Source organism: Danio rerio, chromosome 15 (genome assembly GCF_052040795.2).
Source record: "Danio rerio strain M-AB ecotype USA chromosome 15, GRCz13ab, whole genome shotgun sequence".
NCBI classification, from domain to species: Eukaryota; Metazoa; Chordata; class Actinopteri; order Cypriniformes; family Danionidae; genus Danio; species Danio rerio.
In genome coordinates, this window is record NC_141035.1 from 4280001 (window position 1) to 4302335 (window position 22335).

General features: G+C 34.5%; 1 protein-coding gene across 8 annotated transcripts in view; it reads right to left on the minus strand.

The window, feature by feature from the left end:
• Positions 1 to 2825: 2825 nt before the first annotated feature.
• Positions 2826 to 22335, minus strand: part of ece2b (endothelin converting enzyme 2b) — a 150566-nt gene continuing 131056 nt past the window's right edge. For 7 of the 8 annotated variants that reach the window (XM_087283360.1, XM_087283364.1, XM_087283361.1 and 4 more), the window contains 6 exons: positions 19069 to 19172; positions 16417 to 16527; positions 16268 to 16335; positions 13444 to 13634; positions 10530 to 10625; positions 2826 to 8983 (listed from right to left, as the gene is read on the minus strand). In XM_087283360.1, the coding sequence (XP_087139486.1) occupies positions 8807 to 8983; positions 10530 to 10625; positions 13444 to 13634; positions 16268 to 16335; positions 16417 to 16527; positions 19069 to 19172 (747 nt within the window). In that variant the 3' untranslated portion in view covers positions 2826 to 8806. 8 annotated transcript variants of the gene reach the window in all.

The following is a 22335-nucleotide window of genomic DNA, read 5'->3' on the forward strand; positions in this document are numbered from 1 at the left end:
TTTTTATAATATATATCCTTTATTTCATGTTCATTGACAGCTCTCTAGGTGGAATGTCGCACTACACGCTGGGCAGAGCATTTTCCTCTGTCAACTAGTATTTTCAGGGAATGCCGTCTCTTTAAAAAAAGAAAGAAAAGAAAAATAACCACAAAGACAGTGTAACATCAATGCCAGCAGTACACAGAAGAGATGACAACAAACTACAGTTAAAGAAATTCTGTCTATAAATTAAATAAGGCAACGTCTTCATGAAGATGAGAAGGTGGGACAATATCACCCTGTACCGTCCTGTACTTTAAGATGAACGGAAAGCTGTGTATATGGCACATTTAACAACATTCTTGAAAGTAGTGATTCATAATACAGAGTAAAAAATATCTATAAGTTTTCTGTAGTTTGTGATTCTTCACTTTGATTGCTTCAATTATTCATGCTTTGAATTGCATTATAGGACCTGAATCGTTCCTCGATGTTGAAAACTTGGAAAAAGTGACTTTAATTGACTTTTTTTAATAGTTTGAAGCAATTTTGCCTGTATTATTTGAGTACAAAAATCTGGTAATAAACTGTAAATACTTTTTTTTTCTTCATTTCAAGTATTTGTAAAAAAATCCCTAAAAATTACATTTAAAAAATTGTATATTTGGTTGCCAGAATTTTAACACAAAAAGTGGTAGAAACCCTAAATTAAATTGTACATTTTATTACGGTAAACTATCATATTAAATTAATTTACTTATTAAGTAAACTACCATATTTCATTAATTTATAGAGTTATACAACAATGATTTGATGGTAACAAATGACAGTAAAGTAACGCAATTATTATTATTTATCAAAATGACTGTATATGTAAACATAAAAGATTATTTAAATATTTTTTTACAGTAAACTACTGTATTTAATTAGTTTATACCGTATTAATTTGTAGCCATAAAAGAAATGTACAGTAAACAACTGTATTTCACTCATTTCTAATGTTATACACTAACGATTGTCAAAAGTCACTGAAGTAGCGCAATAAACATTAATCATGAAAATTACTGTATATGTAACCGTAAAATAAATATACAATTTTCTTACAGTAAACTACCGTATTTCATTAATTTACAGTGTTTTACACCAATGTTTTGATGGCAACAGATAACACTAAAGCAATAAACTTTATAAACACGCAACAAACATTATTTATTAAAATTACTATGTAACTATGAAATAAATGTCAAATATTTTTTACAGTAATCTACCGTATTTTATTCATAGTTTTATAAACCAAAAATTTTATGGTAACAAACGACACTAGAGTAAATTACTGTATATGTAACATTAAACTCTAATGTACATAACTATTGAGATAGCCAGGGTTTCATGCAGGGAATTCTGGGAAAGTCAATTTACGGTTATTTACTGTATATATTAAGGAAACTTACTGTTAACCAGATTATAGATTTAGCATTTTTACAATTTTTTAAACCCTTGAAGTCACAGCCATTTTGCAGTGTATATTATTTCCTACACTTTTTTTTGTTGCAAACTACTAAAATATCAATTAAGATCAAAATTTGTGTAAATGTGAGTTGAATTTTCAACATCTTAAGTCGATTGAGTTCCTCTAAAGCAATTCATAACCATAAATAAACTGGAAAACCTGTAAAATCACTAATTCATATTGATGTTTTTTTACAGCATATAAACTTCTTTGAACGTCTGAAATAGTCAGAATTTAATAGATTCCTCCTTTTTTTTAAGACAAAAAAAAAGAAGAAATCAATAAATTTCTCTTATCCAGCAGAAACAGTAAGCTCATTCAAAACTTCATTCACGTCTCAAAAAAGAAAAGATGAAAAATTCTGGATTGGCATTTTGGTGTTTGAGACAGAAATCAGAAAAAAAGCAAGAATACAACACATTTAAATGGCATTTACTGGCTATTTAAAGGCTTTGAAACATTTCAAGTTTCCATTTTTTTCTTCTTTTAAATTGAAATATATTTATGTCTATTTATGTACATATTCTTTCTAGAAGTCTACAGTTAATAATTAAGGCCAAAACCAAATGCCTCATCAGACTGACATCTGCCTCTCAAATCCTGTCGTTGCCCATTAACTGTAACGTCACAAATAAAAAATATTCACGGTGTTTGATAAATATACAAACCAGAAGCCACGCGGCGTTCAGTCAGATGTACATATGTAATTTAAGATTAAAACTCGAAAAAACTAAATCGACACAGATTCAAAGAGATGGACAACATGAAGAAAAACATTTACATGAATAATATACCATAAAAATACACAAAAATGAAACCATAGAAGCTTATTTCCATCACAAAGCAAAATAATAAATATCGAAAGATTCTGAGATTCAATTAAAAGGAAAATAAATTGATTTAATTCAAAATCCTTTTAAAAAGAAACCTCAGAGTTGATTACTTCTAATTCAAACATGTAAAATTGTAATTGTGAGATAAAAACTTGCAACAGCTGAAAGAAACTAACAAAAAAATTTGTTAAAATTGAGTTGTAATTACTAGAATTGTGAAATATTTATTTCAAATAAGATGAAATTTTGAGAAGAAATTTGGAATTGGGAAATATAAACCCACAATCGCATACAATCAAGAAGAAAAAAAAACAAGAGAAAAACTTGAAATGCTTAAAGTCGGAATAAGTTTACTTGCAGTTACTCGCAATTATTAATTAAACTCACAACTACTGAGTCGTAAATTCACAATTTTTTTTACATAAAATGTCACAATAATGAAACAAAATTGTCAATAGCAAAAAAATAAATAAAAATAAAAACTGTACGATAAAACACAATTCTTTAAAAAAACGTAACATTTTTATTAGGCTTTTCGTTTTTGGTAGCAGAAATTCTCAGACACGTGAATATGGAAGAAAAAAGTTGTAATTATCATAATCTTAATATTTATGTTCTGTGACAGAAATAAGCTTCCATCCAGCACATGACTTTTTCAAAACAAGATATTCAACACAAATATCCATTCTGCTGTTTTCCATTTCAAAAAACACACTGCAAAGCAGTACAGTACAGAAGTGTTGATTTTTGGGGTTCTATTCCTTAAACACCTTTACTAAACGTGTGTTATCCCAGCCTGGTCTTAAGAGAAAACGTAAGTATTTTACGTTTTGACACTTTAGTAGCCAATTCGTACAAGTTTGGTCGTACTAAAATGTACAATTTTTAAAAAGGAGGCGTGGCACTTAACCACACCCCTAACCCCAACCGTCATTGGGTGATAAGCAAATCCTACTAAATTGTACGAATTAGATCGCAGTAATTCATACGAATTAGCCACTAAATCAAAAAGTTACGAATTGCCGTGAGATTGTGTTGGTTATCCACATACTACAGTGTTTGTCGACAATAATAAATCGTTGGATTTCAGGGCAGTAAAACATTCATCATTCAGAAATCTCATCTTAGCATAGAGCTAATTAGCACTATTAGCCTTTAGCTGTGTAGAAAGTGTGAATGTTTGTTTACAAGTTGTGGGAATAAAGCCCTATTGGGATGGGACTAGTTTCCCTGGGGGACGTCAGAGAAATTTCAGTTTCACAGATGCACATTGTGATTTTAATCCTGTACGACCCTGCCATTTCTGTATTTTTCTTCACACGAAAACTAACAATTCCAGAGCAAATCAATCTACTTTTTAAAAAAAAAAACTCAGTAATGATATGAGTAATCTAATTTCTTATGAATGCGAAAATCTGTGATTGGTGAATTATTATTTTCCAAAACATGTTTTCTTTTAATTAATGTGAACTAACATACAATCTCATTTTGGCTCCTGCACACCAATAATGGATGTGCATGTGTGATGCAGATGTGTTTTGCTACCATGTAAAGAAATAAAAAATTAAATCAACAAGAAAAGTCAAATCCCATAAATTGTTACGATTGGCAACTCTAATATTTATGTAATTTGGCTCTTGCTGATTTGGCTCTTCTTGTTGATTTCATTTTTTATTACATTTTTTTATTATCATGTAAGCATTCTTTCATTTCTGCAGTGAATTACGTAACATGAAAATGTATTTATTGGTATATTTGTATTTTAATTATACAACACGCTATAAAACCAGCACATTAAAATTTTGTTAAATGTAAATTATGTTTATATAAAAACTTTTGTAAATTGTTTAAAAAGTAAACAGGTTAGGATGTTTTACTTTACATTACATTTAAAGTAAATATACTCAATTAAAATCAAAATTTCACAAATTTCAGTTTTTCCAATTATATTGCTGAAATGTACTTTTATGTATCCTGTAAAACTTTGTCTTGTTTAATGCCTGCATGTTAAACAAAGACAAAACACCTATAAAGGCACAAATCTTTGTAGTGTTGTCTGAATCCATTAACATAATTATTTTGTAGAATGAAAAGAATTGTAACTCAAAACATGGAATATGGAATAACTTCTATAAACATTTCATGCATAAATCAAATCCATGCATGTGTAATTCTAAAAACGTTAAAGAAAACGGTATGTAATTGTAATTCTACACTGGTGACAATTTTGACAGTGAAGTGTCGCTCTTTGATTTGTATTTATAGTCAAAATTTTTGTGTTTGTGATCAAACTGCAATGCGTGTATTTTATTTCATCGTTTTTTTATGCATTCGTTTTACACAGAAGAAAACGGTATGTAATCGTAATTTTACAGCGGTGACAATTTTGACAGTGGAGTGATGCTCTTTGGTTCGTTCTTATAGGCAAGACTTCGTGTTCATAATGAAACTGCATTTTGTGTATTTTATTTCGTTTTTATGGATTCGTTTTACACAAAGGAAAACGGTATGTAATCGTAATTTTACAACGGTGACAGAGTTTTGACTGTGGAGTGTCGCTCTTTGATTCGTTCTCATGGTAAAGACTTCATGTTCTTGATGAAACTGCATTTTGATTATTTCATAGTGTTTCATGGATTTGTTTTACGCAAAAGAAAACAGTGTTTAATCGTTATTTTACAGCTGTGACATTGTTAACAGTGGAGAATTGCTCTTTGATTCGTTCTCATAGTCAAGACTTTGTATTAATGATGAAACTGCATTTCATGTATATAACGATACAACGAATTAATAAAACGATAAAACAAATCCATGCATGTGTAATTCTAAATACGTAAACGAAAACTGTAAGTAATCGTAATTTTACAGTGATGACATAATTTTGACAGTGAAGTGTTGCTCATTAATTTATATTATAGTCAAAACTTTGTGTTCATTATGAAACTGGATTTCGTATTTTTTCATAATTTTTCATGGATTCGTTTTACACAAAAGAAAAAGGGATGTAATCGTAATTTTACAGCGGTGACAGTTTTGACTGTGAAATGTTGCTCTTTGATTCGTTCTTATAGTCAAGACTTCGTGTTCATGATGAAACTGCATTTTATTTTATTTCATTGTGTTTCATGGATTCATTTTACGCAAAAGAAAACAGTATGTAATCGTAATTTTACAGCTGTGACTTCACGTTGACAATGGAGTAATGCTCTTTGATTCGTTCTCATAGTCAAGACTGTGTTAGTGATGAAACTGCATTTCATGTATGTAATGATAAAACAAATGCACAAAATAATAGAAACATTTAAAAAAAACGGTGGGTAATCGTAATTTTGCAGTGGTGACATAATTTTGAAAGTGGAGTGTCGCTCATTGATTTGTCTTTAAAGTCAAGAATTCATGTTCGAGATGAAACTGCAATTTGTTTGATCATTTTTCACGTATTCGTTTTAAGCAAAAAAAAGTTATGTGATTGTAATTTTACAGCAGTGATATAACTTTGACAGCGGAGTGTCTCTCTTTGATTCATACTCATAGTCAAGTCTTCGTGTTCAAGATAAAAACGCATTTTGTGTATTTCAATTTATTAATTTTCATAGATTAATTTAACGTAAAAAAAAAGGAACGTAATTGTAATTTTACAGCGATGATGTAATTTGACAGTGGAGTGTCGCTCTTTGATTCGTAGTCATAGTTAAGACTTTGTGTCCTGATGAAACTACATTTTGTGTATTTCATTTTATTGTATATCATTGATTCATTTCACGTAAAACAAAGCAGAACATAATCATAATTTTACAACATTGACAATTTTGACAGTGGAGTGTTGCTCTTTGATTCGCACTCATAGTCAAGACCTTGTGTTCGAATGAAACTGCATTTCTTGTATGTAACGATAAAAACGAAATGCGTAAAACGATAAAACGAATCCATGCATCTGTAATTCTAAAAATGTAAAAGAAAACAGAATGTATTTTGGATAGTGGGTTGTCGCTCTCTGATTCATATTTATAGTCAAGACTTCGTATTTGTGGCGAAACTGCATTTCCTGTTTATAAAGTACATAAACACCGACCATAAGTTGTACACAAACAGACAACAAAAATGTCATGTCTTCGTCTGTTCTAAATGCAGATTTTGGAGTTGTACCCTCGTAAAATTATGATTACATTCGATTTTCTTTTACGTTTTTAAAATTGCACATAACATTTATATTCCATAAAAAACGTTATTTGGAAAACTTGTCCCATCCGAATAAGACTTAAAACTTAAAAATGGTGCAATTCAACTGTGGATTAAAAAATATACAAATAAAAAAAACAACAACAAGAGAAGTCAGCAGCATTCAGAATACATCGAATGATTTTAAAAAATCTAATCCGGCCTGCTTCAGGAAAGAAGAAACCAGACTCCAAAGCAAAACTGGCCAATGGACACTCCACAACAGCACACAGGACAAACGTTCAGACTATTATGTAGTTGCGGGCTGGATTTACAGCAGCTGAAATGCTGGAGATGGGAATCACACAGGCTGAGTAATTGAATTGCTTTTTTCAGACAATGACGCAACACCCTGAAACACTTCTAGGCATGCTGGGATGCTTAACAGACGATGACGGAAAAAGCTTTGGAGTGAATCTCTAAAAACACATCAAGAATTTCTCATATTTCAAAATAATGTATAGAAAACACACACTACCTGACAACAGTCTTGTCGCCTATCTAAGTTTTAGGAAAAACAAATAATAAGTTGACTTCTAGTTGATCATTTTGTATCAGAAGTGTCTTATATGAAAGGCAAAGGGCTCTAGATTATGCTTTATTTTACCTAAATAAAATATAATCATGTCTTGATTAATTATCAAATTAGGACAGTAAGGTCTGACTTTGCTAAGACATAAGTCTTGTCACTTCACAAAAATAATGTCCAGTATAGAATATAAAGTCATGGTGCAGTGGAGAAAGAATGAATATTGTATCATGAGCTTGGAGGACTGCATCCATACATCTCTGCAACGACTCAAATCACTTATTAATAAAGTCATCTGAAATGGCAAAGAAAGCATTCTTGCAGCACTCCCAGAGTTCATCAAGATTCTTTGGATTCATCTTACCCCAGACATGCTCAATAATGTTCATATCAGATAACTGGGCTGGCCAATCCTGGTTTGTAATGTAATAGGCAGCAAAAATGTTTTGATCTTGAAGGCTGTTGATGTTGCCATCCACTCTGCAGATCTCTTGTACGCCCCCATACTGAATTTTACCCGAAACCATGAATTTTTCTATACCGAACTTGACTGATTTCCATGAGAATCCTGGGTCCATGCGGGATCAGACAGGTCTTTTGCTGTATATGTTATGATTGGGATACAGTTCAACAGATTATCTCTTGCAACTGGGATGGACGACAAGACTTTTGTCAGGAAGTGTATGACTTTTAAGTAATTTTTAATGACTTTTAACGAACTTTGCCTAATTATTAAATAAAAAAAGTTTTTTTTTTACAATTCTGAGCCCAATCTTTTGAACAGAAGTTTATGTAATACATAATTTAAGATTTATTACATTACATTTTGTTGATGTTTGCTGTAATTTATATACAGTTACCAAATAAAAATGTATAGATTAGCTGAAATAATGTATTAAACCGTCTAAAAATTACATGGAAAAACTATCCTGGTGGTAAAATCATAATAATCTACTATTTTGGGTGCGAGATGTGATGGAAACTCTGCTGAGATTCACTCTTTTGCGTGGCTTTCTCAACAAAACATCATTAGCATCATGCTAATCAGCGTTTCAGCAGACTCGACGAAGTTCAGCGCAACGTGAAGACGTCCCTTTTACAGACACAGAAACACAGCGTTCACACACACACACACAAGCAAATTTCTTTAGCAAAACACACACAGGAATGAATTACTGAAGGGCGAAGCTCCAAACGAAACGTTCTTTGGCAAAAAGAAAAAACCCAGCAGTTTAAAATGAACACTTTCATTTCAACTTTGTCGAGATCGAACCATAATACAGGAAGCGTGTGATGATCAAACGGTGGCTCTTCCTGTCATTTAACAGCATTTCAACCAAAAAATTGCCTTCAGGGGGGAAATAAAAAAGGCTTTAATCCTGGAAAGCTTCTTCCTTCCCATGAGGTCATCGTGAAGCTTCCTGTGAAGCCGCAGAGGGTTTCCTGTGAGGTCACAGAGCTCATTCAGAAGACTCTGGCTGTAAATGATAGGAGTATGAGCACAGAAACAGGCCTCGAAGTTCAACGAACAAATAAATAAAGCGACAGAAAGGAAAAATTTGATACTGGAGAACATCAAGCTCGCTGCTTCCTCCTCAATTCACTTTTTGAAGCACATAAATAAAAAAACAGTGCTTGAGAAAGAGCCACAACGGACGGTCCGTTCTGTGTTTTGATTGTTTTGGCCGGGCTGGTCTGCGCAAGCGAGCCGCTGTGGTTTTTTTGGGATTAATCCTACCAAACCTCGCAGCGGTGGCCTGAGTTCATGGAGGAGCCCAGCGGACATTGGAAGTGCTCGGCGAACTCGGGTGAGTTAGACAGGGTGCCGATCACGCGGTATTTGGGCGGACTGTGAGGATCCGTCATCAGGCCCTCGTGAGCGCTTTCTGGCGTCCGGACAGAGCACCACACCTAAAGACAAGGAGGAGAAGAAGAAGAAGAGTATGATGGAGAACATGTTTTCACAACCAGAACTCACATTTTATTGTTTATTATGGTATATCGTGAATGTACTGGGGATGGGCTCAGGACTACTTTGGCAAACCTTTGATAAGTACCACAATACGTATTTACATCCACAAATGCCAGTTAAAACTATACTGTGCCAAAAGAAAGCCCTATGTTAACAGTGTCCAGAAGCGCCATTGACTTATTTGGGCTTGGAGACATTTGGGATGAACCATCACACAGTGGAAAGGGAGAAATGGACGTTGTGTGTTACCAGCAACCAAAAGCCAGGGTCTGTCATGGTATGGGGTTGTGCCAGTGCCCTTGGAAAAAAACTAACTTACACTTCTGCGATGGCACCATTAGTGCTGAAAAGTACCTAGAGATTTTGGAGCACAATATGCTGCCCTCTACTCCAGGGACACCCATGCATATTTAAACAAGACAATGCAAAACCACATTCAGCACACATTACAAAGTCCTGGCTGCGAAGGAAGAGGATACAGGTACATGACTGGCCTGCCTGCAGTCCCGACCTGCCTCCAATAGAGAATGTGTGGCACATTTTGATGCGCAAAATGCGACAACGAATACCCTTGTACTGTTGCCCACCTTAAGACTTGTTTGCAGGAAGAATATGATAAAATGACATCTGAAACACTTCATCACTTGGTGTCTTCAGTCCCTACACGTCTTTTAAGTGTTGTGAAAAGGAATGACAACATTATAAAGTGGTAAATGCTTTACTGTTCTAACTTTTCTTTAAATGAGTTGCAGGAACCAAAATTGGAATATGTGTTTAATTTGAAAAAAAAAAAAAAAAAAAAAAAAAAAAAATAATAATAATAATAATAATAATAATAAAAACAATAAAAATCACGAATAAATAATGTGCTGTTGTATTGTCAGCAATGAATTACAAGTAAAAAAAAAAAAAAATATATATATATATATATATATATATATATATATATATATATATATATATATATATACATACATACATACATACACACACACACACACACACACACACACACACACACACACACAGTTGAAGTCAGAATTATTAGCCCCCCTTTAATTTTTTTTTTTTTTACTTTTTAAATATTTCCATATGATTTTTTTTTTTTTTTATTCTGGAGAAAGTTTTGTTTGTTTTATTTTGGCTAGAATAACAGCAATTTAAATTTTTTTAAAACCATTTAAAGGTCAAAATTATTAGCCCCTTTAAGCTATATATATATTTTTTTTGATACAGAAAAAAACATCATTATACAACGACTTGCCTAATTACCCTAACCTGCCTAGTTAACCTAATTAACCTAGTTAACCTTTTAAATGTCACTTTAAGCTGTATAACAGTGTCTTGAAAAATATCTAGACAAATATTATTTACTGTCATCATGGCAAAGATAAAATAAATCAGTTATTAGAAATGAGTTAGTAAAACTATTCGGTTCTCAACACAATACTATTTTCGAAGACGTTGTCATGCATTTTTTCATACCTGTGCAAAACCCACAAAGAAGAGCTGGTCGTTTGTCAGATTGACAGCTGGGAGTCTCTTCTCTTCCCCATTCTTCTGCACCCAGGACCTGTACGCCTGTCCAAACAAACATCTCAAAGTCACTCGTCTGTCTTTATTAACATCCCATTCAGCTAAGAAGACACTTGATTATATCCATCTCCAGAAGAGGGAGCCACAGAATCATCTCAGAATCTTCTACCTCAGGGCTGTTTATATCTGAAGGGCCACAGTAAAATAGAGCTTAAGGTCAAATCCCAGTTCTACCTCTTAGTTTGGATACATAAGGGGAAGGGACATATAGCCCTTCAAACTAAGATCTTTCAGGACCACATTACAAAAAAAGAGCTGTGAGAGTTTTCTCTGAATACAGCAGCGAGATGCGTGCAAAACCGAGCAAGGAGACACACAAATGTTAAAAAAACGGCATTAATAAGGATTTTTACTACAAACAAGAATCTAGATTCATAATGATGTTAATGCCATGAGGTCTTGATTCATAAATAGTCATGAATTTTTGCTAACTGTAGTCCCTTCCATTCGAAGAAAACACTTGAAGCATACAGTACAGAATTGTTGATTTTTGGGGTTACTACACCTTAAACCCCTTTACCAAACGTGTGTTATCCAAAATACAGTGTGCTATCCACAATACTACTGTGTTTGTCATAAAACATTCATCATTTAGAAACCTCAACTTAGCATAGAGCTAATTAGCAATTTTAGCATTTAGCGGTGAAGAAAATGTGGATGTTTGTTTACCAGCTGTTGGAATAGCCCTGTTTTGATGAGACTAGTTTTTACTACAACTGGGCATGGTTGCCGTTCACATGGACACGAGTGACAGCGGTATAAACAAATGCTGAATCAAAACTTTTTAAAACCCTGATTAAATATTGGAGTTAGTTTTGCACGCTGGAGGAAGGACGACACCATGGCTGAAGTATTTCTTTTAGACAGGTAATGTTCTGTTTTAAAACTAATTTAGTCACGCAAAGCTGATGTAGATTGTGTTGTTTTACGAATGGGTCATATGCACAAAAGTGTTGTTCAGTCACTGAAATCTTCAGGCGAAAGATTGCCCTGCTGAAAAATCCAGCTTAAACCAGCCTAGGCTGGTTGGCTGGTTTTAGCTGGTTGACCAGGCTGGTTTTAGAGGGGTTTTGGCCATTTCCAGCCTGGTCTTAGCTGGTCAGGCTGGAAAATGACCAGCTAAATCCAGCTAAAACCAGCTTGACCAGCCTGGTTTAAGCTGGACATAGCTGGTTTTGGCTGGGCTCCCAGGCTAAACTGGTCAAGCTGGTTTTAGCTGGTCATCTCCCAGCCTAACCAGCTAAGACCAGGCTGGAAATGGCTGGAAACCAGCCTAGAAATGGCCAAAACCCCTCTAAAACCAGGCTGGTCGACCAGCTAAAACCAGCCTAGGCTGGTTTAAGCTGTTTTTTTCAGCAGGGTGATGCAACTATTTTCAGTAGTTTCATAATGTTCCTTTTACAGCATCGATGATGTAGATTTTTATTTAGTTTAACAACAAAACATCAGTAAATAGCACTATTCCATCTAGCCTGCTTTACTGAGGTGAAGTTGGTTTTATAATCACAATGGTTTATTTTTTAACACTGACAACCTGTGATGCGCTCCCTATATTGTTTACTGTGCTCCTTTCAATATTCTGTATGAAATAGCATGTACTGTAAGTATCCCTACTGAAAAAAACAGCTTAAACCAGCTTAGACTGGTTGGCTGGTTTTAGCTGGTCGACCAGGCTGGTTTTAGAGGGGTTTAGGCCACTTCCAGGCTGGTTTCCAGCCATTTTCAGCCTGGTCTTAGCTGGTCAGGCTGGGAGATGAACAGCTAAAACCAGCTTGACCAGCCTAGCCAGGATGGGAGCTCAGCCAAAACCAGCTTGACCCGCCTGGTTTCACTGGTTTAGTTTTAGCTGGATTTAGCTGGTCATTTTCCAGCCAGACCTGTTAAAACCAGGCTGGAAATGGCTGGAAACCAGCCTGGAAATGGCCAAAACCCCTCTAAAACCAGGCTGGTCAACCAGCTAAAACCAGCCAACCAGCCTAGGCTGGTTTAAGCTGGCTTTTTCAGCAGGGATGGCTTAGTAATAAGTGTAATTCCTGCATGCTACCGGCAAACCACTAAGCATACAGTATTTGCCTTAGGACAAAGCGTGTAGGTATGTAGGCAGATCACCTACTACCCCTTTAAAAGTTGTTTTCCTGTGATTACCTCCATGAATATGATCACAATATGATCTTACATTGCCTTTTGTTGAAATTAGTAAAGAGCAGTGCACTGTGCTTTTTGTGTTACTAGGCAACCACTTGGTTTAAAAGCCTTAAAGGTCCCATGAAGTGAAGTTAAATGTACATCTTTTATTTAATGTTTGACGTAATCTCAACTAAAAATGAATAGAGGGCAGGAGTAGATCTAAATCAAGTAATTTTAGCAGGCCAAAGTCAAATTTTATGCATTTAAAATAATTTTTCCCATCAAAAATATGGCTAGTGAAAATGCTAGCTAAGTAATGTTAGAAAACTACTAGCCACAGGGGCTGGTCATCAAGGAAGTATACGTCAAGCCCTGCAATATCAGGATATTAAATCTATGATCCACTACTAATATACTCCAAACAGCCGTTGTCCACTTAAGCAGAAATAATTTAAATTCGGGATATAGTGACGTGTTTGTTCCTTAAAACAACAAAACTGATCTATAATTGAGCCGTTTGAGGGAGTTACTGAGAACAGCTCGCTTTGAAGAGGCTTTTTGCTGTAGTTTTTCATCTTCAAACAGGAAACATTAAAGTGTAGGTGTAAAAAAAGCAGGCTTCTTTTATACACCACGACAACAAAACAGCTTAAAAAAAAAATGAAATGTGACCTACATGATAGGCAGCTTTCAGGCCGCCATTGTCTGCGATGTTTTCTCCCAGCGTCTGTTTTCCATTAATGTGCTCTCCGTTGATGGTGTACTGTGTGTATTGATCGACCATGCACTCGGTGCGGTTCTTGAAGGCCTCCACCGAGGAGTTCTGCCACCACGAGCGCAGGTTTCCATCTTTGTCGTACTCTCGGCCTGCGTAATAGAATTAAGCATTAAAGGGTCATATAATGAAATATCGACTTTTCTTCGAGCTCTCAAAGCACAATAGTCTGATAAAATGCACGGCAATTTTCACTGACATTAGGGAGCAGAAATGGCTCGTTTTCTGTTCAGTTTCTCGATTTGAAAATAGATTTGTTTTGTTAACCTAACCCAACATCAAGCATGCTTTGCAGAGATTTGTTAAAAAGAAGGACACTTGTAAAGTAATACTTCATATATTTTTGTTTTACTGTAAAGAGGACCCTGTTATGCAAAAATCCCTTTTTATAATGTGTTGAAACAGTTGTTTATTAAGTTTTATTTTTTATAATCACACTTAATAATAAAAACAGTGTTGAAACACCATGTTTGTCATTCTCCCTTTGTATGTGTCATCAAAAGTGGAAAGCCCCACATATGAGGGTGATGATCTCACCATCATTAGCATAAGCCATTTGTCTTGTTTTTAAATCTGCCACTATGCTGACACATAGAGATTTGTAGCTCCGCCCTCTTTTGTAAATAGTAAACAATTTTCTTAAACAAGTCTTCTAGAGTTAGATGGTTTACATGAACCATTTTTGAATACATTCAGCCTAGGGCTGGGCCGTTAAACAACATTATATTAAATTGCGATAAAATTTATGTCAATAACAATATTAAGCTCTGGGGTTCATTCTTCGTACCTTGCTTAATTGATCTAAGATGATTTGGCAGATCCAAGATCTTTTAATCTTGATAACTGATCTCTGGCTAATTTGGTTCTTTAAACAAATTCGCGAATCAGATTAGAATGTCTGGATAAACTGATCTGAGATCGCTGCGTGTGTTGTAAAGGACAGATCTATCGATCCTCGAAATCATGATCAGCAATGCAACGATTGGCTGACGGCACAACAGCGTAATGACATCATCTGATTCTTATTCAATTATCCATGTGAGCAAAATTACATCAAATTAGCAGTAAACGGGTTGTTAAATAAGACACGCAATAACCTTCCACATTTGTTGTGAGCAGCAGCTTTACACTTCATGTGTCAAGAGTATCATCATGTATTTCAATCCACATTAATGTATTGAGTTGTACATTTAGAAAAGATTTTCTTTTTCATAGTAGCCGTTTTTTAATCGGTGTAAAGAATAACTGGATGTTTACAAAAGCATTTTGATATTGGTAAAGGGGTCTGCAACTTTTGTGAAGCATCAAAAACATGTTTATGACTGCATTAATGTATTATTTCTTTTTTTAAAAAGTCACATATTGTGCATTTCTATTATACACAATTTGTACTAAAGCGATCTAAAAAGTTCATATCAATAAGTTTTCTCTTTGCACCACCAGGTGGCAGTCTTTGTACTTTCATTTCAGGGGTGCAGATTGCATAAGTTTTATTAATATATAACTTTATTTATTGTATTTATAACTATAACTTTATATATATATATATAGTTAAAAATATTTACTATTTTCCCAAGTGTATATAACTACTACTGTAAGAAAACATCAGAATTCAGTACATGCTTTCTCTATTATCTTTGCTCTAACTGAGCCGATCTAATCCTGTTTAAATAAATTATACCTGCTTCCGATCAGGTTTGAGCTAGCAGAACTGTTGCTATGACAACAACTCTCGGATCAGCTTTGAGGAACGAAACGATCCTGGATCGTGTCAAATCGTCAATATCTAAATCCAGCTAACTGAGTAATCCACGTACGAAGAACGGACCCGTGGACTTTTTTACTCCATATTGATCTAAAAGCCAGTCACACAGCAGAAATGTGCAACAATGGGAATCTAAAAGTGTGTTAATATTAGAGATCTACTGAATTTTCAGCCACCAAAAATTTATCAGACAAAAATGTCATTTAGCAGACCCTCTAATTTTTGTGGATTCAGTGATTGTTGGGGTACTCTTTTAAATCTGAAAGCATTAACGACTTATATTAAAATATATATCGTTATCGTTCAATATTCGAGATTGCATTTTTCAGCCCAGTCCTAGTTCAGCCGATTTCTTGATTTGGCAGGGTCCCTTTTAGCTTAGCTTAGCATAATGAATTAAATCGGATTAGACCATTAGCATTTCTTTCAAAATTTTCAAAAATGGGTTTTGATCATTTTCTTATTTAAACGTCTTCTATGTGTAATTCATTCATTCGTTCATTTTCCTTCGGCTAAGTCTCTTTATTCATCAGGGGTCGCCACAGCGGAATGAAACGCCAACTTGTCCAGCATACGTTTTACACAGCGGATGCCCTTCCAGCTGCAACCCAGTACTGGGAAACACCCATACACTCTCACATGCACACACATACACTAGGGCCAGTTTAGTTTATTCAATTCCCCTAAAGCGCAAGTGTTTAAACTGTGGGGTGAAGCGGAGCACCCGGAGGAAACCCACGCAAACAAGGGGAGAACATGCACACTCCACACAGAAATGCCAACTGACACAGCTGAGGCTCGAACCAGCGACCTTCTTGCTGTGAGGCGACAGTGCTAACCACTGAATTACTATTTTAAAGGCCAATCTCAGATAGCACAACAGATTTATCATTATTATTTAATTTGTTCAACCACCAAACGTCAATGATTTGACAAAACAAAACTCGGAAGTGTACTAACCTTGGTCATCAAACGCATGCGTTAGCTCATGTCCCATGACCACTCCAATCCCACCAAAGTTTAAAGCTCTGTGAGACACATCAAAACATTACAATCTGTGCAGAAAGCTAGTTAGCAACATGCTAACAGTTTCAGCCATATCCGCTCACTTGGGGTGATCCTGGGCGTAGAACGGGGCCTGTAAGATGCCAGCGGGAAAGACGATTCCGTTCTTGGTTGGCATGTAGTAAGCGTTCACTGTCGGTGGAGTCATACTCCATCTATAGAGACATCACAAATCACACATTATCTTACACTATAGGAAAACAAATGTGCAAAACTGGTACCTTTAGTGCAACAATACTCAACTTTGTACCTTATTTACCCATTAAAGGGGACCTATCAGGCAAACAAAATGCATTATAAGGGGTTTAAACACAGTTGTGTGGCAACAGTCTGTAATTATATCCAGCTTCTAATGATAGAAATGTGTTAATTTTGTTTTTTCATAATCACACTTGATAAAGACAGTCTGCAGAAACACTTTGACATTCTCCATTTGTACATGTCATCAGAGGGGGAAAGCCCCGCCCACTAGTGACCATCTCTCCCTCATTAGCATAGGACGTTAGTGTTGTGTTTGAATGTTGCACTATGCTGGCACACAGGTGTTTACAGCTCCGCTTTCTTTTGAAAAGAGCACAATCTCATTTAAATTTAAAGCGACAGTCACCAAAATGGCACATTAGAATTAAAGCCTTAAAGGGTCAGTTTCAAAGGGTTATAAAACATTATGTGTGAGGTATTTTAAGCTGAAACGTCACACACACACACATTCTAGGGACATCAGAGACTGATTTGACATCTTTTAAAAAGCAGCATAATAGGTCCCCTTTAAAGTGTGTGTGAAATTTAGCTAAAATTTTGCTAGCGCCCTTTTTTATTCTTTAAGTTAACAATTAATCAGTGCAAGTTAATCCACTGAATAAAATGTGTTTGTTTTGGCAATCCTCAATGAAAGTTTGATCATTTGCTTCCTTGTTTGGAGTGCTGGTTTATTTGTTGGGGTCAACTTGAGGGTTTTCATAGCAACTGCATATTAATATACCCGCTCTTACCTTTAGTTTTCTATGAGGGAATGATGCACAACATGAAAGCCCGGCCAACAACTAAATATTTAATTTCAGTTTGAAAGTACAGTTGAAGTCAGAATTATTAGCCCCCTGAATTATTTGCGCCCCTGTTTATTTTTTCCCCAATTTCTGTTTAATGGAGGGAAGATTGTTTCAGCACATTTCTAAACATAATAGTTTTAAAAACCTATTTCTAATAACTGATTTATTTTATCTTTGCCATGATGACAGTAAATAATATTTGCCTAGATATTTTTCAAGACACTTCTATACAGCTTCAAGTGACATTTAAAGGCTTAGGTTAAAAATGTTAACTATGCAGGTTAGGGTAATAAGGCAAGTTATTCTATAACGAAGGTTTGTTTAGACTATCGAAAATAAAATTAGCTTAAAGGGGCTAATAATTTTGTCCCAAAATTGGTTTTTAAAAAATTAAAAATTGATTTTATTCTAGCTCAAATAAAACAAATAAGACTTTCTCCAGAAGAAAAAAATATTATCAGACATACTGTGAAAATTTCCTTGCTCTGTTAAACAACATTTGGGAAATATAAAAAAAAAAAAAAATCGAAAAATCAAAATCAAAAGGGGGCTAATAATTCTGACTTCAACTGTAGATCAACACACTGAAATCAACATCTCAGAAACCACTCATTTTTGCTGACTTTAAAGGTGCGGTATGTAAGTTTGACACCCAGTGGCTGAACTAGGTATTGCACTCCTGGTTCGAAACACTCGCAAGCACAGCTGACAACATCAACAGGAGTGTGCCTGACTGTCGAGCCTAAATTTAAGGCTGATTTAAGTGGTGTTGAAAATAAAAGCGATGGCACACGATAGAAGGACTATTTTCCATATTAATAGGAGCTTTTGTTTTAACCAACACCTCAAATTTAGATTTAGGATTGGCTTCTATTTCTTGCAGCTGAACAACAGGATAAACTGATCAGCTCAGGTACACCTCATGTGCTTTATTCAGTGTTAAATGCTAATAATGTGAGTTTGAATGCCATTTTGCATGACATTTATTGCAATACTACTGAAAGCAGCAGCAGCAGATTGTTCACTTCAGATCTTGAAAACGTTTGAAATTGAACTTCAGATTTGTGACTCAGTGCAAACCAACACATATCAGTGATTCAGCATCTACATTCAATAATGTTAAAGCTGTTTAATCTGTGTAAAATCCATTATAAACCTTACCATTTTGTTGGAGTGCAGCGAGTGCACTGTTCTGTGCTTCTGAATGGCTGTATTTAAATTTCTGTCGTGGTTTGCCAAATTGCTCGGCACTGCAAATCTCTTCACATAATGTGTTGATGGGACACGGGATTACAATGTAATCTGCTCACCTAATGCATTGAGCTGTTTAAATGACCAAAACAAAGACAGTCGTTCCAGCACGAAATGCACATTTTCAAAGCAGAATATCTGACTTCAGCATTGTTTTTTAGATAAACAAGAATGATCACTTAGCTAAAATCTGCAAACATAATATAGGATGTTTATGCTTTGGAAGAGTCGAAAACTTACATGCAGCACCTTTAAGGGGTTGATGAGGTATGAAGTTGTCATTTTAAGGTGATGACAAGCTATTATGCACCAAAATAGACTATAGTACTTTTTCAGTGCACCATACACAACATGCATGGATTTGTTTTCTCTCTTAACACACACTGTTAAACTCACTGGTCTCTGTTTGGTGGCTTGCGGAGCTGATCTGCCATCACTCGTGCTGAGAAGTTATAGAAGTTAATCATGTTCTGGAAGAAGTTGTCCTCCGTAACCTCATACTAAAAGAAAAACAGATTGTTGGATTGTATCAATGAAACAAACTATTTTAAGTGAATAGTTCACCCTGAAATGAGACGTACTCATTTACTCATTCTTTTATGAGTTGCTTTCTTCTGTCGAACACAAAATAAGATATTCTGAAGAATGTTGACGGCCAAAAAGCAGAAGTTGGCATCCATACTAGAAACAAAAAGTACTATAGAAGTCAATGGCTGCTGGTTTCCAATATTCTTCAGTATATCTTCCCTGGTGTTCAACAGTAGAAAGAAACTGGATGGAGGATGAGTAAATGATAACAAAATGTACACATTATATGTAAAAAAATTCCTTTAATGATTGAATATAATATAATATAATATAATATAATGTAATATAATATAATATAATATAATATAATATAATATAATATAATATAATATAATATAATATATAATAAAATATAATGTAAACAAATATAATTTCATATAATATAATATAATTTAATTTAATATAATAAAATAAAATATAATATAATAAAATATAATGTAAACAAATATAACAATATAATATAATATAATATAATATAAAATAAAATATAATGTAAACAAATATAATTTCATATAATATAATATAATTTAATATAATATAATAAAATAAAATATAATATAATATAATAAAATATAATGTAAACAAATATAACATAATATAATATAATATAATATAATATAATATAATATAATATAATATAATATAATATAATATAATATAATATAATAAAGTATAATGTAAACGAATATAATATAATAGAATATATTATAATATATAATAAAATAAAATATAATGTAAACAAATATAATTTAATATAATATAATTTAATATAATATAATAAAATAAAATATAATAATATAAAATAAAATATAATATAATAAAATAAAATATAATGTAAACAAATATAATATAATATAATATAATATAATATAATGTAAACGAATATAATATAATATAATATAATATAATATAATATAATATAATATAATATAATATAATATAATATAATATAATATAATGTAATGTAATATAATATAATATAATATAATATAATATAAAAATTTTTAAATATTTGCGTTGGTAATTAAAAACTTTAAATTGCTATCATAATTACATAAATTGAAATAACAACATAACTGACACCCACATATTCAATGACAGAGTAAAAAGATTAAATAAAACACAATTTATAATCAATTTAGAAGTACATTTGACGTATAGATGTTATTTCTATGAAGAATTTGGATACAGAAACTTTTGAGTGCCTTCGGAATTTGTCTGCTAAAGTGAGCATTTTCCTCTGGCTCCTGCAGTGTGTGTAGTTTTAGTATTTTTACTTGTATGCAAAGAACAGTTTATTTTAAATGTCTTTAAGCCAAAACAACTGAATAGATGGGAGGCCAGCTGCACTCAATTATATCACGTGCTCCTCTCGAAATTAGCTTGAAAAACTTCACTTACATTCATAATGTTTATATTATTTGCTAACTACTAACCACCTTATGTTGAACTCTGATGCCCTATTCACACAGGGCTTCAGCGTCAACGCTTGACTGAAGGCGTGTCTGAAGTTGGGGCTAACGCGATCGTCATAGCAGCGTCAGAAAATGAAATTGAGTCAGCAATAGGCCACTGTCTAGCTGGTGAGATTGCATACAGCAATCTGATTGGCTGATGCTTCCGTCAGCGCTTGAAAAGTTGAGCGAGTCCCAACTTCTGCAGCTAGCAACGCCTGACGTCACCCATTCAAAGTGAATGGGGAGCGTTGACGCTGAAGCCCCGTGTGCATCACCCCCATGTGCAGCTACTGTCAACCGGAGGTTGCATTTTGGCCACAGACACATACTTTCATAGCCATCCTGACTGACTGAATGAATGAATGAATAGGCTGCTTTTCATCATGGCAACCCGAGTGCTGAAATAAGCTGGCTAAGCTGGCACTGGACGGGTTAAAGGGAACCAAAACAAAGACAGACGTTCTAGCACGTAACACACATTTACAAAGCCGAATATCTGACTTCGGCATTGTTGTTCAGATAAACAAGAATGATCACTTATGCCGAGTTCAGACTGCATGATTTTCAAAGTAGTCGTGTCACAGATGTATTCACACTGCATGACTATCTGGGCTAGCGTTTCGTCGCTGCTTTGTTTACACTGCAATATGGATCGGTGACAGGGACTTTCACATTGCATGACTTTACTATAGGAAGAATCGCCGACAACTTCGTCCAAACGACGTCTCACAGCCAAAAACACGTCGTATATCTTTTGTTATTAACTACATAATGAGAAAGAAGCCTTTAACATGTACATGTTTGCTCACCTGGGTTTAAAGGGAATTAGCCATTTCTCCTCAACATTCATAATAAACTATTTTCTTTCTGTATGAAACGTCAAACAGACACAGTTGCTCCTGAGCCTTGTCAAACCTCGACTAGTTTTTCCTCCATTTCGTGGGTCCAAATAAACCGAAAATGAGCGCTTTTAACTTCTCCTCCAGCCTCCCGCTGGCCTGCAGCAGGTATACACCATACACTGTAAAATGTATGGACGTAGTATCCGTGACGTCACCCATAGGTTTCTGAAGAGCGCAAAAGAAGCCACAAGTAGGCGCGGCCAACCGTCGCCATTTTGGTCACGCGTCATCACACCGACGGCGGGATACCAAACAAGGGCAAAGAGGCGGAGAGTGAGCGGAGCTACTGACACCTGCTAGAATTTAGCTTGGACCTGGTTCAGATACACTTTACTTTGAGAGAACGCTTAATACTTTATCACCTGTGACTCGTTTGTATTCTGACCACTTGTGCTTGGTTGTACACTATATCAATCAAGTGTTTAGACTTTTAAAAACACTGCTGTAATACATTGAGCCACTGAACATTGTTCTTATGACGTTTTTCAACAGGAGGAAAACGCGAATTACTTACAAACACTTCAGATATAGTCTGTGTTAGTTAATGTAAGACTATTGATGAAATCCAGCATAACACTGTATGACAGCGCTTCAGATGACTGATCTAGAGCCTACAGCTAATCAATTTGTCAGATTCTGGAGTGCATAACTGCTCTAAGTACAAATATAAACGATAAATGATCTTAAATAAAACAAATACATGTATAGAGATGGTA